Consider the following 16,882-nt stretch of genomic DNA (forward strand, 5'->3'; position numbering starts at 1 on the left):
GCGCGCATGGAGCCGTGTTTTGTAACCTCCTTCCATCTTTGCGCCCTCCTCCTCCTGCCCCGCCCCTCCGTGGCGTCGCCCGCCGCCAATGGCCGGCCCGCCCGGCGGTCAGCTGACGTAGCTTTTTATGTAAGCCGGCGGGGCGAGGGCGCGCGACGCAGAGGTTTGAAAGGGGGGCAGCGCCGGGCGCGCGCCGCCGCCTCGGAGGGCGGGGGACCGTGGCCCCGGGTCGCGCGCGCAGAGGCGCGCACGTGACCCCCCCTCCTCTTCCCCCCCCCCCCCCCCCCCCCCCCGCCCGCGAGGGTGCCTTGCTTCCTCCTCCTCCTCCTCCTCTTCCTCCTCCTCCCCGCGCCGCCAGTGCCTCAGCAGCGTCGTGCGCGGAGCCGAGCCCGGCGGCCGGAGCGGGAGCGCCACACCCCCCTCGCCGGAGCCGGGCAGCCGATGGCGTTCTCTCCCCTGGCCGTGGGCTCGGAGGTGTCGCCGGAGCCGGGCGGCAGCGGGAGGCCGGGCGAGGAGGCGGATGGGGAGCGGGAGCCGCCGCCGCGGCTGGGCGAGCGGCTGGTGCCCGGGAGCCGCCTGAAGGAAGTGGTGGGCGCGTCCCTGGCGTCGCTGTGCCTCGGTCCCCTCGCCGGACCCCAGCGCCTCGGGACCCTCCTGGACTGCCTGGTGCTGAACTACCGCCTGCGGCAGGGGCTGGGCTGGAGCCGGGGCCGCGGGGCCGCGGCGGAGGGCGGGGGCGCGGCCGAGGGGCCGCTGCGCTGCTGCGGCTGCGGCAGGTTCCTGGGCGAGCCGGTCACCGTCCCGTGCGGGCACACCTACTGCCGCCGCTGTCTCCGGAGGGAGCTGCGGGCCCGCTGCCGCCGCTGCCGGGACTGGCTGCTGCCGGCGGGGGGCACCAGCACGGCCGCGGCCCCGCTGCGGACCAGCGTCGTCCTCAACCAGCTGGCGGAGAAGTGGTTCCCGGGCGAGTGCGAGAGGGCCAGGACCGGCAGCCGGCTGGAGGAGCTGCTGGCCCAGGGCCGCTTCCGAGAGGCTCTGGCCGCCGCCAGCCAGGCTCTGCGAGCAGGTGAGGCTTGTGGGGAGCGGGCTCTTCCGCCGCCCGGGCCCGCGGGCCCGAGCCGCAGCTTCCCGCCCTCGTCCCTGCGGGACGGTGACGAGCTGGTGGCAAAGCGCGGGAGGCTCGGGGGGGCTGGAAGTGCTGCGCGGTGGGCGGGCGGGCGGCCCTTTCCTCCCTGCCTTTCTGTCCCTCTCCCCTGCCGCTGAGGCAGTCGGTGGTCGGAATGGACCGGTAAAGAACATCCGAAGTTTTCTCGAGTTTGCTGAGAGGATTCCAGGAGCCTCCCCAGAGTAGTCTGGTGGAGTGGAGGGACCGACGAGGGGACGTGTAGCTGCTGGGACCTCAGCTGAGCGTCAAGCCTGGTAGTGGGGTACGCTTCAGAGGCATGGAGGACCGTCCAGCACTGGCTTCTTCGGGTGTTTGGGTTCCCCCCCGCAGGCTTTCGTGGGACTTGTTTACAGAAGAGTTTGTGGGCTTTGTTTTGTTTTTTTGTTCAGTAGTCGCTCTGCACGGGCAAGAGAAGTTCTGTTGCTGTATTTAACCTTGTTTCCTGAGAGAGACCTATTTTCAGTCTCAAGTGTCACCAAGACAATTCCCAGCAGGCCGGGCCCAGTTGCATAAGCAGACAGGCATGGAGGGGGACAGGTTGTGTAATGGCAGTGACATCATAGGTGGGTGTGGTTGAAGTTTTATAATATAGTGTTGAGAGAGGGTGCAAAGACGGGAGGTAGAGGCACGCTTTTAGACTACCCTATATCGATCGCCAGCAGTGGATCTGGTACCATGAACACTTAAGCTACGGCCAGTTTTTCAGTTTAGTCTTCGTAGAGGGAGTCAAATTTGTGGGATTGATGTACCTAGATGGATCCAGTGACCGATTCCTTTGTTGATTTTGTTCGACTGTGGATTTTAACACCTGGTGACCTGTGGGGTTCCATTTTCATTTGTGCCATTTTATTTCTCTTCAGAAACTTGGGAATTAATATTTTTACGGATTAAGTGTATTACATTTGTACAGTTGTCTGCAGCGGAGAAAAAACCCAAAAGCTTGCATAAGTCTAATCCTTTCGATCTGTTCTGGAGAGATACGTTAGATCTAGTTCCAGAATAAACTGGTGTTTTCGGTGTAGGTGGGATTAAATCTCAGATATACGTCCTTTGGCAACCTAATTTAAAGAGGTTCAGTTGTGGCCTTCAATTCTACGTTATTTGCCAGGGTGTTTCCAAAATGTAGGGTATAGGATAGATGCGACCTGAGAAAGTGGCTGATCTAGGAACTGTAAGCAGCAGACTTTGTGGGTTCTGAGGTACGGCATTGATTCATACAGGTCATGAAGAAATGGAGTCAAAACTCAGTGGCCTCCAGGGTGCAAACTGATAAATCCATTATTGATCAGAAATGTTTGCAGGGGTTCCATTTCATGTTTCAAGATTGCTTTGAAAGAATAAAAGAGAAAATTAATTCTACAGACTCTAGTTAATCTTTCTCTTACGGATTTAGCAATGCCATTTAGATATCTATGGGAAAAGAATTTTGATTCCTTTTTTTTGTGAAGCTACATCTTAAATTTTGGCTTTGAAATGGGTTTAAAATTTGAGAATAGTTACCAGCTGTGATGCTTATCCAAAATTTTATTATTCAAATTCAGTACATGTGCTAGAAGCTCAGTTTAAGATCCTTTGTACAACTATTTCCTGTGTCTCCAGTCCTGAGAACTATTGATATTCCAAGTATTCTGGTAAAGATATTAAAGAACTTCATGAATCAGAATGCGGATGTACATTAAATGTGAATTTAGAGCTGTGGGCTCGCAACTACAAATTGAAGGTGATTTCAGGCCAATAGAGAACTAATTAATAGCTGATGGTACACTTTCTCTCTTCCTCCAGAATATGAATCTTGAAAACACGTAGGGGGGGGAAAGATGTGGCGTAAGAAATGCGTTCGTGTTTAAAATCATTCATGTTCTGTTTCAGTGTTTCCTCACTGCTAGTTCATCTCTGTTTCTTTTTAATGCAGATAGAGAGTTAAAAAATTGTGATAAACGTAAATCTGATGTCCTAATAAGGCATTGGCACTAAACCTTTAGTTGTGGCATCTTTTGGTAACTTTCTTGCATTTCTTGAAACATCTAAAAGAGAAGTATTTGCCACGGTGCAAAAGTGACTTTTGAAAAACACAAGGGATGTTAACAGTCATATGGTTAATACATTTCTTGTAGGGGTTGAAATGAAGTAGTTTAGTTAAAGGAAGTCTATTGGATTAAAATACAAGTGCAGCTTGTCTTTAATCAAGTATCCTGAAACACGCAGCTAATAGGCTTGAGTTTGGTCTGAATCACGGACTCATTCCTGCTGGAGTGGGCCTCTGGGAGGTCTGTTGACCAATCAATATCCTGTTCAAAGCAGAATAAACACTGAGTTCAGAGCAGTTTGCTTAAGGTTTTGTCCAGCTGAATCATGAAAACCTACAAGGATGAAGATTCCACAGCCTCTCTGGGCAACCTACTCAAAGGTTAATTATCCTCATAGTGAAAAATTTTCTCCTTATTTCAAGTCTGAACTGCCCTTGTTTCAGTTTAACTCTTGTCTCTTGTTTTTTCCCTGTGCACTTCAGTAAAGAGCCTTCTAGGTAGCCTCCTCTGGGATTCTGGAAGGCTGTTGGGTTTTCCCAAGGCCTTTGAGAATTGTTTTCCACTAAACAAGCCCAGTTCTCTCAGCCTCTTCTCATGGGTTGTGTGTTCTAACCCCTGATCATTGGGGTGACCCTACAGTACTGTATTAATAAATACTGTGTCCTAAAGTTTTTCTGCATAGTGGTTGTGATGTGCATGGTTCTTATTTTGAAGAATTTGATATATTATTAAGAACCGCATAAAAAGCATGCAGGATCAGACCAGAGATGGTCCATTTATTGGTATGCTTATGCTGACAGTAGCCAGGAGCAGATGCTTTGGAAGTAACATTAAAAAAATGCATATTGAGTGGGTTTTTGTGTGTACACCTTTGTATACTTTCCTATCAATTTAATAGTAACTGGTACACACAGTTGTGCACTGAAAGTGCTTGGTGTCTTTTTTTATTACAATAATTTGTCTTTGAGTATGCTAGAAGTGAGTGATTTCTGTATTTACAATATATTGGGTTACTGAAATTGAAAATTCAAGCACAAATTGTGTTTCTGCTCTGTTTAGTCTACGGTCTAAGGATTTGAAATAGCTTTGCATCCTCTCTTTAGGTGGCAAACATTAAAATATGTGCTAAAACATTGCCAAACAATGTTTTCACAATTACAAAGCCTAGAAATTAGAGTTGTAAAATTGGATGTATAGCTTTAGATCCTTTGGTCTTGCAAATATTTAGACCCAATTTGTTATGTGTATTGATCATTCATTGCCTGTGGTTGTGTGTGTACAGCAGCAGAGTTGGGGTCCCATTTAAACTCCTTGGTTTAGCCCTTTATTTTGTACCAGTTCAATTGGAATCATGCTTTTCTCTTTGAAAAAGAAATTGACGAAATGTCCACCTGCTGTAGACTTGAACTCACATATTTATCTTCAAACTACCCCTCACCCTCCCCTCCTGAAAAGAAGGCTCGGAATTCTCAGGTCATGTTATACACTTGAAAGTCTGAAAAAGATGAGCTCCCTCTGATTATGTGCAAATAGGTAGCTTATCAGAGACCAAAGACCTGCACTTACTACTACCTCTGAAGAAAAGAATTTGGTTTGATACTAACTCTGCGGGAAGCCAGAGTCAAATACAACAGAAAAAAAGGTCTGAAGAGTTTGATCTGAGCTCCTGCCTTACTAGGCTATAGCAGTGACAAAACACAAAGCCACGGGAAAGCAGGCTTCAGAGTTGTTCTGCTTGCCGAATTAGTGTTGAAGTCAGACAAAGACAGTTTCTCAGACTTCTGTTAATGCAAACATTTTATTATGTCTAAAATCAAATAAAAACTAAACAAACCAGGTTTGGGAATATTTGTATTTGAAAGGAAAGTGTCAACTCAAAAGAAAGACAACTCAAATCAGAAAGGCCCTTTAATTTCAGCTGTGAAGTGTTCTGTGAGTTTTGATTTTCTTAACCCTTTCTTTTCCATTAAGGTCTTTTCACATGTAGCATTGTGGACCTAAATACAAATCAGTGTGTTGGAGTACATGGGAACATTGACCAGTCTGGCTTTTAAATGTAAAACAAGCTAATGTTGGAAACGATGAAAATTTAAACTAGATATTTAGAATAGACTAAGATAGAATATCAGATTTAAATGATCCCCTCCCAAGAAAACCTTGTTGAAACAAACTTAAAGAACTATTTGGTTTTAGTATACCAATTATAGTAGACCAATGTTTATCTCATTCAATGAGAAAGGTGTATTAAAAAAATAAATCAAAAGCAGAAGCAGTGTGCTGGCATTTTTTTCCAAGCAACAGCTACAATTAGTTGTGTTAGGAAAAACGTAGTTTTAGTGGCATGGAGATGGGTGTGCTTCCCATTTAGAGGTTGCTTTACTTAAAGTGCAAAATGCTATATGTTGGACATGAGAACTTGTCTTTACTGAACACATACTAATGTTTTCTCATCGCAGAAGTTCCACTAAGTACAGTTCCTTACAACAGGGCTGCCAGCTGGTGTTGAAGGCTTTCGGGATTGGCTGTCTCTTTTCAGACCACATAATGATAAAACCTACTTCTAGTACTTACCAGATGGATACCATTGTGAAGGTGGCATCTGTATCTCTAGCCATAGTTGGAAGGGCTTGGACATTATAAAAACAAATGACAGTATAAAGAAAGACTTGAACGTTTGAAAGCAAACTTTGTGATGCTTTTTAATGCAACTGCGGTGAATTCCAAGATTTCTGTCATTTTGAATGGGTGTACTGTAAAGCTAAAGTCTACTTAGTCCTCAATTTTTGTTGTCACAGCAGTACTGAGCAATACTTTATTCTGTCGGCCTTAATGTTAGATCTTTTAAAATACATTTTTCTTGTTGCTGCAAGATACATTAGAGGGTCCAAAATTTGATCTTTAGCTTGAAAGACATGACCCTGGAATTACACTGGGAGGTGGGGGAGAATGTACTCCAGTAATTTTGAAAGTATGGTACAAAAAAGTCTGGTTATTACATATCACTATGAAAGCATATCTAATAAAATTTACAAATTTCTGAATTATTAAAAATGTTACTTAATTTTGCTTTCAGATTCCAGTGACTTGATGCTAAGAATTTACAGAGCTGAGTCATGTGTTGGCCTCCAAGAATATAAAACAGCCATAGAAGATCTAAATTTTGTTATTTCTAAAATGCCAAATTGGCCAGAGGTAAGTTGACGTGAACTCTTCATTTTCCAAAATCTATGTTTATCTATAAAATTAATGAATTCTGGATTATACTTGCATCAAATTAAGAACCTAGGTCAGCTACCTTAAACGTTATCTTGTAAGAGATGCAAAATGCTAAAAGATGTCTTTTAAAACAGTTACTTATACAAGACAGGCAACTGATGAGTATGGCAGGTTAGAGTTGATTGATCCCACTTGGAGGTAGGATAGTTTATGGTAATGTAACCTGTAACAGCCAGGGTTTGGGGTTTGTTTTGTTTATTTGTTAATTTTTATTAAGAGAAGGACACTTTGCTGTTTTAGCTTGGAAAGTTTTTCTTTGAAAAGCCCCAAGAAACTCAGTGGGAATTGAACTTTGCAAATAGTGCAGGCAGCTGGGGAGTCACTGGCTTTCAGAACTGTAAGAAACTGCGTATTGCAGCGCTGTCTAAACTCTGAGCACAGCAGGAGCAGCAAGATCTTGCCACACAAGGGGAGGTGACTGCCGCTGTCTTGGTATCTCCTGTGTTCAGCAGTTCCATGGCTACCTCAAATTCAGAGAGCCATCCTACTTTTCACCTCTCAGCGTTGGTAGTACTGTTTACTTTTTTTCTATATGTTTGGAAAGAAACCTCACTTCCCTTAACTGAGCTTGGTTTGATGGATTCCTCTAACAATTCCTGTCTCTGTAGGAAAACAAGCTGTCTCTAAGAGGAAGATTAGCATACTTCCCTTCTTCAGGATACATCTTAATGAAACTGCCCAAATGCATCAAAGATGGTGCATGCCCTCATCTGACAGCCTTGTTTAACAGATGCTACTGTTAATACTGGCAGTTGCTCCATAGAAACTGCACTCTGAGGGTTTTTTTGTTTGGTTGGGTTTTTTTTTAAGTTCTGCTTCTGGTCCATTATCCAAAATCTCATATACAGCTAGATATTGTTGTTTTTATCTAGCTTTTATTAGATAACTGTTGTTTTTCTCTAACTTGGATTTATATTACTGCAAATGCAACTTTTAAAAATTGAGTTAAGTTGGATAGGGGACTTCTTAGTCCCAGCGTCATATAGTTATAGGTAGGTTCAGCAAAATTCAGTAGTCTTTTCTCTCCCCTTTTTTTTCTTTCAGTATCCAGATTTTTTTTTTTTCCCTAGCTGCTGTCTAGTGTTCAAGAATAAAATAGAGTTGGAGGAAGCAGTTCCAAAAGTGCATTGTTTTGTGTTCAGAATATAGATTAAGATGTATGCAAGGGATGCATGGTTGTGTGGATTGTTTTGTTTGTAGTTACCCTTCTCCTGCAGGCTGGAACCATAAGGCTTTTAATGAAACAGAGGGCAAAAAGGGTATTCTTTAAGCTGTTGTATGAGGTTATGTAATAATTTGCATTTCATGTACCTCTTCTTCCCCTCCAAAGGCTCACAGAAGGGGGAAATTAAGGCCTTTTGTGAATTCAGCACTAGTCAAGATTTTTAACTCTTCATGTAAGCCAAAACAAATTAGCTGGAAGGAGACTAACACCAGCCTATCCTGTGACTCTCTTCAAAATGCTGTATGAAATGTATGGTAGGCAAGGCATATATAGATCATCCACACTGTGCACAGCTGAAGTTTGTTGAAGAGCTACTTTTCTTTTTGTCATGGAGAGTTCTAATTCTAACTTTGTTGTAATGCCTGTAAGATGAATACTGCAGTTCTACATACTCTCTAGAAATGTCTTCATGGTATCTGTTTTTCAGGTCTACTTCTGGAAAGGAAAAGTGCTGCAAGACTCTGGCTTTGTAGGTGATGCCTTACAACTGTTTCTACAGTGCTTAGCCCTTGATGAGGACTTTCTTCCAGCCAAGCAAGAAGTAGAAAGGGTAATTTTATTTATGAAACTGGAATACTATCTCTGACTTGATTCCTTTATAAAGCTCCCATTATGGTAGACTTTGAGTATCTAAAAATTGTCAATATGTACAGAGAAGGTTCAGGTGTCAAGATATATCATACTATGTTGAAGAGATAGTCCTAATGTACCCGTTTTAAGTACATGTTTAAAAGTACATATGCTTTTGAAATTACTAAATGAAAATCTAGAGAACAGGAAAGCAGGCAGCAAGTTAAATACTCTAAGTTGAACTCTTTCGTGCCCAGAGCACAACAGTTTTTCTTTGATAATAAAAATTTACATTGAAAAAGCTGCATGGTGTTGAATTGATAATGTCTAACTCTGTTCAAAGAGCTCACTTGCTTGTAGTAGAAAAGATTTCTAGAGAAGTTTATTTTTAATAATGTAGGTATGTAGGTTTCTGCTTGTTCTCAACTGTTCTTTCTCAGTTACTGCTTAAATAAAGCTCTGTTTATGAGGATAACTTCATATAGATTAAATTCTTGGTTTTGGTATGTAATTTTATAATAAAGCTATGTCTAGATCCTTTTTCATTATTATGACCATTTAGCTGTTTGTTTTCTAGACGCTGTGTGATGTGCTGTCACCAGAGAAGTTAGGAGAGAGTCTGAAGGAATCTGCTTGGAATTCACCACATATTCGAAATAAACCTTTTATACTTGGTTCTGAGGTGACTGAGTCTTACTGCAACTTACAGCTCTGTCCTGAGCAGGTAACAAAAACTACAGGATAACTTTTCTCTTTGGCTGATATGCAAACATCAGATGTTCTGATATTCTTATTTGTCATACTTACTTTCCAGCCTAAATGCTGACTTTCTGTAATTGGCTAAATTGGAAGAAAAGATTTGGGATTTGGGAGTAATGTATTTTCATTTGGAGTGTTAGACTCCTCATTCCAGTGAACTACTTATTAGAAGGTACTGAGATTTTATATTAGTGACTTCAAAATAAAGAGAAATACAATTTTTCTTCTCTTTGAAGCAGATGAAGATTTTTAAATTGTTAATGCTAAGCAAATTTCAGTACTATCTTGACTTACTGAATTTCTCTAGTTAACTAATGAACTAACTGTGGGTATCAGTTTGGCTTATATATCTTTGCATGTTTGCATCTTTCATACTTAGATATGTGTTACTCTTTAAGTACAGTTCAGTTCATCTTACTGTTATAGAGTTTAGGAGGATCAGATGTACTGGAGCCTGTCAGTGGAAGCTTAAATCGTGCACAGTCTGCCCATGCTCTTAACTCAACAAAAGACTGTGCCAAGGAAGATGGCTTAAAGAGAGTGTCTTCTGAACCCCTTCTCTCTGGCCAAGAAAAAGGTGCTTTGTTGAAAAGAAAGCTTTCCTTTTCAGAACAGGATACAGTTGTATGTGAAGATGGAAGAAACAAACACAAAAAGCAAGGAGGTAAACAGTCACTTACTGTAAATTTCAAAGTATTTACTGTCTTGTGCCTTTCTTTGAAGGAATATTTTGTCTTGCTTTTCCTTAGAAGGTACAAAAAGGGACATGACACTGGCTTTTGGAATAATTCCAGGGGATTTGATTGACGTATCAGATTTTGAGTGTTCGCTATGTATGAGGTAAGATTTTTCTCCTTGATTCAGTATTTCAGTTATAGATGCTTGGCCATGTATGTTACACATACAAACTGAGGTACTTGCAGGTTGTGATGAGTTCTGATATCAGCCAATAATTTTCAGCCTTCCGCTATCCCTGCAGTTGAATGCTTATTTAAATGTGTTGCTTGCAATAGTGCTATATAATACAGCATTATTTTAATCAAGGTGCCTTGTAAATGAAACTTGGCATTGTTAACTGGTAACCTTAAAAAGACAGGATCTAAGGATTTAACCACAAAAGTGGTTAATGTTAGGGTTTTTTTCAGTCAATAAAACTATTTAACTTCCTATTTTGGGAAGGCTGATGCTTAGAAGTATTGCCTGTGAACCTTGTATTTGTCTAGGAGATGTAGATACTTCAGAATGTTAGTCTACTTAAATGTAGCTGATGTATTTGAAAGCTCTTATTGAGTTGTCTTGGGTTTCAGAATAAATACCTTAAAACATATCGTGTATACTAAACTGCTCATAGTTAATGTTACTAGTATCTAATACTGCTATTAAAACAACTTGGGTCCTCAAAGAATCACTGTATTTTGCATATTCTGAATCTCTATGTAGTGAGACCAAAATCTGTACATTGGGATAAACGTTAGGTATTTAAAGTGTTGAAATGTGTCCAGATTAATCAGAAAAGAAATGACTGGTGTAGTGTTAAAAGGAAACAAACTGCAGTATAAGGGAAAAAACAGAATAAGGAGACATGGGATTAATTTTTCTCTGCTTTGTTATGGTATAACTAGTCTTAAAAATTAAACAGGTTGATCACCGACTTTTTTAGCAAATACACACCATGGCATCTAACTTCTAGTAACTTTGTTTCAGGCTATTCTTTGAGCCAGTGACAACTCCTTGTGGACATACTTTTTGCAAAGGTTGCTTGGAACGGTGTTTAGACCATGCTCCTCAGTGTCCGCTCTGTAAGGAGAGTTTGAAAGAGGTACTGTTTCTCAGTAGATCTCACAAACACAAATACTGTATCATCTTAAAGGCTGTTTCACTTAAACCCAACAACTTGGATTCATTTGGGTTATGGATTACTGCTAGAAAGGAAAAACTTGAGACAAACTTTGTCAATAAAAGTTGATTAGGTTTGCCTCAGGGTCTTAGAGCTTTTATGTTTCTGTGGCCATCTACTTTGTTGGTGTAACTAAATCCTGAGTGTTTGTAAGCTTTGGTAACTATTCAGTAAAACCTCTTTTTGATTTCTGTACACGTTCCTTATTTGTATGGCTGTATAACCTGAGAAATCAATTCCATCTCTGGTAAGCACAGAAATACAAACCGAGTTAGACACTCAAGTTGTCAGACACTTAAGAGCTAAAATAGAGAATTTCATTTTCAAATATTAGAGTAACATTAGGTGTTAAGTAATGAAACATAAGAACTTCAGAGCTGTAAATTTTCATGGGTTTAAATATAATTTATGACCCATTTCATATATCGTAGTTTTAAATAAAAGTTGCATTTTCTCAAGCCTTTTGGTAATGTATGTGAAAAGAAATATTAATATATTTTTTAAATTGCTTACAGTACCTTGCAAGCAGAAAATACAGCATCACAGAACTGCTGGAGGAATTAATAATGAAATACTTGTCTGATGAATTATATGAGAGAAAAAGAATTCATGCTGAAGAAACCGCTGAACACTCAAAGTAAGCTCGCTGTCTTTTTTCTAGAAAACTTGAGAGATTAGTATGGAAATCCTTTTTAGAAATGTTTTATTTTTGTGATTATTAATAATGGTATGTTATGGATGCAAGAAGGAGTATAAAGACATTCATTTGGTGTCTTAAATGTGCGTTTCAGAAAATTAACAGTTTTTTAACTACTGTGGAAATAAAAAAAAAAAATCACACTTTGATAGTAGCAATGCAAGGCTTCTAAGTCCTCTACAAAATACATTTGCCCTTCTGTTTTTCTTTCTGCGTGCACTGTTGTGGAGCTTCAGTTTTAGCTTTGCTGCTGTTAATGGAATTGTCCTCTTGAGTTGGCTGCAGAGTCTCAGATACTTGAATTTCTCTGAAAGCAGTTCATGATAGACATTAATTGTGTAAAGATAGATGTGATGAAAAGAAATTGTTGGGATTTTTTTGTAATCTTGATGTTTATCTCTCGTCGAGTTCTTCAGATATGTAAAGCATCATGTATTGTAGATATGAATGTTGGAAAACTATAGCTCATGTAACTTATGTAACAGAATCCATACATTAGAATTATGTTTTATAGTCTGAAAGGTATTAAAATTAAATACTTGGTAATGTTTTAATGCTAACTTGTTTGTATCAACTATCAACTGTACATACTTGATAAAATAGCATGAAAAAAAATTTTGCTTTTCAATTAGGCCTGCTGAGGCATACTGCAAGGTAAAAATTGTACCCTGGGTTGCATCTTGTGATCTGGAGTCCATCATTGAAAATAATCTAAATGGTGACCTAGCTACTATGTAGTTACTGCTACATCTTTTTAGTTCCAGGAAAACTGTGACTCTGAGGGCATAATGGCTTGTATGGCTCAAACTAAAACAAAAAGGAAAAAAATAATTAATGCCCCTGTCCCCAAAACAAAGCCCTTCATTCACTGACTAGATACTCACTAACTACATAACTTATGAGGCTTACTGTCCAGTATGTATTCAAATCAGTACATAGGTATTCAGTCACTGTTGTTAGTAGGTGTTTTTATTGTTTATGGAAGTTATTATGATGTGCTTATTATTAAACTTTGAAAAGAGCGCTTTATGACCTCAAATGTAGCAAACATACTGAAAAAAATGTATTGTCTTGGCATAGTTCAGTGTTTAGATTTTTATGCCACATATTTCTTTTGATGTTCTCTTGAAGTTTGACCAAGAATGTTCCAATGTTTGTTTGCACTATGGCATATCCTACTGTGCCTTGCCCTCTACATGTGTTTGAGCCAAGATACCGACTAATGATTCGCAGAAGTATGGAAACTGGAACTAAACAGTTTGGGATGTGTATAAGTGATTCTCAAAATGGGTAGGTTTACATCCTAATTCTAAGCTTCTCATCTCTCTCTCTTTTTTTTTTTAATTATAGAAAGTGTCCTTTCAGAAGTGTGTAATTGCATTACTGACAAGGTCTCTTCTCTAGTTTTGCAGATTATGGATGCATGCTGCAAATTAGGAACGTTCATTTTCTACCTGATGGACGGTCTGTTGTTGATACAGTTGGTGGAAAGAGATTTAGAGTTTTACGGAGAGGGATGAAAGATGGTTATTGCACTGCAGACATCGAATATTTGGAAGATGTTAAGGTATCCAGAATGCTGTCTAAATACTTACTAGTACTAATATCTCAAGATTGTTGCTTTATTTGTTCTTGAGAGCATTCTTGCAAATTTTTAGGTCCCTAGACCACTGGAAGATTCAGTGCCAGCAGAGGAAAGAAATGGAAGCTAGCTTAATTTTTTTTATTATTATTATAAAGCAACAAGGAAATACTGTAGTTTTTGTTTGAACAATAGTTTGAAGCCGTAAGTCTTTAAAATATCACGGGACTTCTTTCTATTCAGTCATTGCCAAAGTTTAGGAGAATGCAAGAAATGTATCTAAATATAGTTGAAATTGAATGTTTCTTGATTTTAGGTTAAACACCTTAATTGTTTCTTTATCTCTAATGATATTTTCATAACATTCCTCCTACAGGTTGCTGATGAAGAAGAACTAAAGAAACTGAGAGAACTTCACAATTTTGTTTACAATCAGGCCTGCAGTTGGTTCCAAAACTTAAGAAACAAATTTCGCACTCAAATTCTTCAGCACTTCGGGCCAATGCCTGACAGGGAGGAAAATATACAGGTGAGACATCATTTAATATCAATTATTAGGTGCTTATTTCTAAAAATAAAACCCCTGCTAACAACTGCTAAACATGAACATTTAAAAAAAACAAACAACTTTTTTCCCAACTTCGATGACAATGAGGCTTGCATCTTGTTTCTCTTATGATAAGCAACAAAAGGCAATTCTGTCACTGTTCAACTGTTTTTGCAGGAAAGGATATGCTGCTCTGGAGATAAAACTAGTAAACTGAGAACACTTAAGTTCCAGTAGCATTTTAAACTGTTGGTTTGTGTAAAGCTGTTAGAATTGAAATGGAAAAAACCCTGTATTTTCTTCCTTGTGACACGTGCAGGCAGTAATCTTTGGCAAAGAGGTAATCACAAATAACACTTTATTCCTTTCTGAGCTAGTGCCATAAACTGCTGTAGCTGCTAGGATTTGACAAATGCTTCTTAAGAAACTAGCTGCAGCAATCTATTTTAATCGTTATTATAAACAATTAATGAAGGTTGGTGAGATCCTTAGAGAGTGGAGGCTGGAGAAAACTAACATTTAAAAACACGTAAGATTTGGCTTTCAAAGTAGAATTATATATGAAGTGGGATCTTATGAGAGCCTGTCCCTCACCCATCTGCTACATACTTTTATGAGACTATATTAACCAATCTGGGAAGACTGTAGATGCTGTGGAGGCCAGTGCATGAATTCAGATGTGATTTTAGAACAATTTAATAAAAAAACAGATTTGAAACAACATACTAGGAAAGAGGAACAAGTGTGCAAAACCAGGATAACTAGCAGGGCAGCAATACTGTGGGTATATACCTGAGATTTATAATAGAACACAAATGTGTCAACTGTGTGGTACAGATACAAGAGAGGGAATGTCATCCTGGAGTGTACCACTACCAGTAATATTTTTGCAAGTCATTTGAGGTAATTAATCTCTGCACTGATAGGACCTCGGCTGAGGGAGCAGTATTATGTCCAGTTCTGGGCATGACATCGAAGGCTTGGTGTAGAGAACTGAATAAAGTACAGGAAAAAGTTACGTAGTATGTTTTATCAACTTAGAAGAAACTGATTAAGTAGTCCTGCTTTGTCTAGGAGGTAATGGGAAGGAAGTGGAATTGGGAGGTGATAGAGGAGTCCTTCAAATATGACAAAGACAATTGTAATGAAAATGTTAGGCTTCAAGAATATTCAAGCCTCAAGAACAGCATGACAGGTAATGGATTTAGTTTTTATCAGGGAGGTTTGTTATTAGGTGACTGTCCTATACTTAGCCATCTTTTCCCAAGGAAGCTATGAACTTCCTTTGTTGTCTTAAAAAGAATTGCTTTATCAAGCTTATTGGTACTTCTCAGTTGGGGAGGGATCAGAAGATCTGATATCATGGATCTGGAATTCTCTAGTTAGTATCAAACTTTAAACTAGTCTTCGTCATTGATGACTTTGTCTTTTGATGTCTTTGTGTTAGTCAACTATACTACATTGGTTACGGGTAACCAACTTATCCTTTATTTTTAGGCAATGCCCAATGGTCCTGCTTGGTGTTGGTGGCTTCTAGCTGTTCTCCCAGTAGACCCCAGATATCAGCTGTCGGTTCTCTCCATGATGTCTTTAAAAGACCGTCTGATCAAAATCCAACATATACTCACATATTTTTCTAGAGACCAGTCCAAGTGACTAACCGCCTGGGTCTTCCTGAAAAGTTACTCTGTTCTGGTTGTAGTAGCAGCTGGAATTTTTGCTGCCTTTGCACATCTAGCACTGGTTTGAGAAGTGTAATGGAACTGCTTTTTCTCTCTCCTCCCCACCCTCCCAACTTCCTGAACCACATGGTTCTTTGAATGCACACTTTCTTCAACTATGAGAGAAGACCACTGACAATTGCACAAAGTCAATCCAGCTAGATATGTTTTTCACGTTATCTACATTACAATTTGCACTATGTAGAAGAGAACCTTTTTGAGACTTGATAATTTTAGCCACTGACTTTTTAAAGCTGTGGGAAGTGCAGGACTTAAGGCTGACGGTCCAAGTTTACAACATTGAGGAGGTATTAAAGGTTTTGCAGATGTTTGCCTCATACAACTGTTCTTTTGCTGTTTGCACAAATATTTGAAATATAGTATTGAATGTCACTGTTGGATATTACTACTCTTGTTGAATTATCTTGACCCATGAACGTGGCACAGATTTTTGAGTTATCTTGTAAGTGTATGCATCACAAAACAGGTGACATTATGAACTGTATGCTGAACTGAGAGCCAATTTTAAGGAACAAATGCAAAAAAACAAAAGGTACTTCTGTCTAAAAATACTTAAACTGTGAATATGGTTTACATACCTAGGCCTGTACATGTTAAAGAGGAAACTGAAAACTAAATGCTAGTACCAGTTACATTTCTACTGGGCTTTTCAGGCTGGCTGTTCTTCCAGAGCACACACTTAGTGTATAGAGCTTAGAAGAAGAAATCTTAGGGTGCGTGCGTGCGTGTGTGCATTGGGGATTGTGCATCCAGGATTTAAAAGCTTAAAGTTTTATTTGAACTTTTTAAGTTGGTGCAAATGTGAGTTCTATGCCTTATTCATATCAATATTAGAGCACACTGCAGTGGCAAGGTTAGCATCATGCTGCCAATAGGTACTTTTTGTAATTAAAGGTTTGCATATTTGTGAATATGTCTGATACTGGCTTTCTTGTATGTAAATCATTTGTAAAATATTTCTTAAATCTTGCTTTTGCTAATATATTTAATTTTCAATAAAAGCTAAAAGTTTGTAATATTTTTAACTTTATCAGAAACTAAAAATCATTTTCATTTTCCATATGCTTCTATTCTGGCATCTTAAGTAAATCCAGAAGCAGCTGTTAAACCTACACCAAGGTTGTGGGCACTTCATGACGTAATTGGTATGTACATAATCTGTTTCTGATTACAGTACCTGTCTCAGACTGATTATTGGTCAGGCAGGTTTTTTGCTGGTGTCTTGTTTTTTACCTACTGTGTTTAAATTAAGGTGGTTTCAGGTAGAAAGTTTGCATTTCAAAAAACTTAAAAGTTGTGGGAAACTGTTCTTGCAGAACAGTTAGGTATTTCACAGACTTGCTAATCAGATGCTCTTGCCTTGTTCTCTTCTGGAGTTTAAGGCTTGAGATAGTA

General features: G+C 39.7%; 1 protein-coding gene across 1 annotated transcript; it reads left to right on the plus strand.

Annotated features, from left to right (window-relative positions):
- Positions 1-220: 220 nt before the first annotated feature.
- On the plus strand, positions 221-16,545 carry LONRF1 (LON peptidase N-terminal domain and ring finger 1). The gene is made up of 12 exons (XM_069789436.1): positions 221-1,066; positions 6,266-6,384; positions 8,121-8,243; positions 8,841-8,987; positions 9,449-9,686; positions 9,772-9,862; positions 10,727-10,841; positions 11,435-11,556; positions 12,748-12,906; positions 13,021-13,183; positions 13,575-13,727; positions 15,243-16,545. The coding sequence occupies exons 1-12, from the start codon at positions 442-444 to the stop codon at positions 15,399-15,401; spliced, it is 2,214 nt and encodes a 737-aa protein (XP_069645537.1). The 5' UTR covers positions 221-441; the 3' UTR covers positions 15,402-16,545.
- Positions 16,546-16,882: the final 337 nt, after the last annotated feature.

This window comes from Haliaeetus albicilla, chromosome 1 (assembly GCF_947461875.1).
Source record: "Haliaeetus albicilla chromosome 1, bHalAlb1.1, whole genome shotgun sequence".
In the NCBI taxonomy this organism is placed as follows: domain Eukaryota; kingdom Metazoa; phylum Chordata; class Aves; order Accipitriformes; family Accipitridae; genus Haliaeetus; species Haliaeetus albicilla.

Excerpts from the sequence above, each read along its gene's own strand:
- LONRF1 (XM_069789436.1), top strand. The coding sequence starts at position 442 with ATGGCGTTCTCTCCCCTGGCCGTGGGCTCGGAGGTGTCGCCGGAGCCG. Across the intron at positions 9,687-9,771 it reads CAAACACAAAAAGCAAGGAG|AAGGTACAAAAAGGGACATG; the intron begins GTAAACAGTCAC and ends GCTTTTCCTTAG. Across the intron at positions 9,863-10,726 it reads GAGTGTTCGCTATGTATGAG|GCTATTCTTTGAGCCAGTGA; the intron begins GTAAGATTTTTC and ends ACTTTGTTTCAG.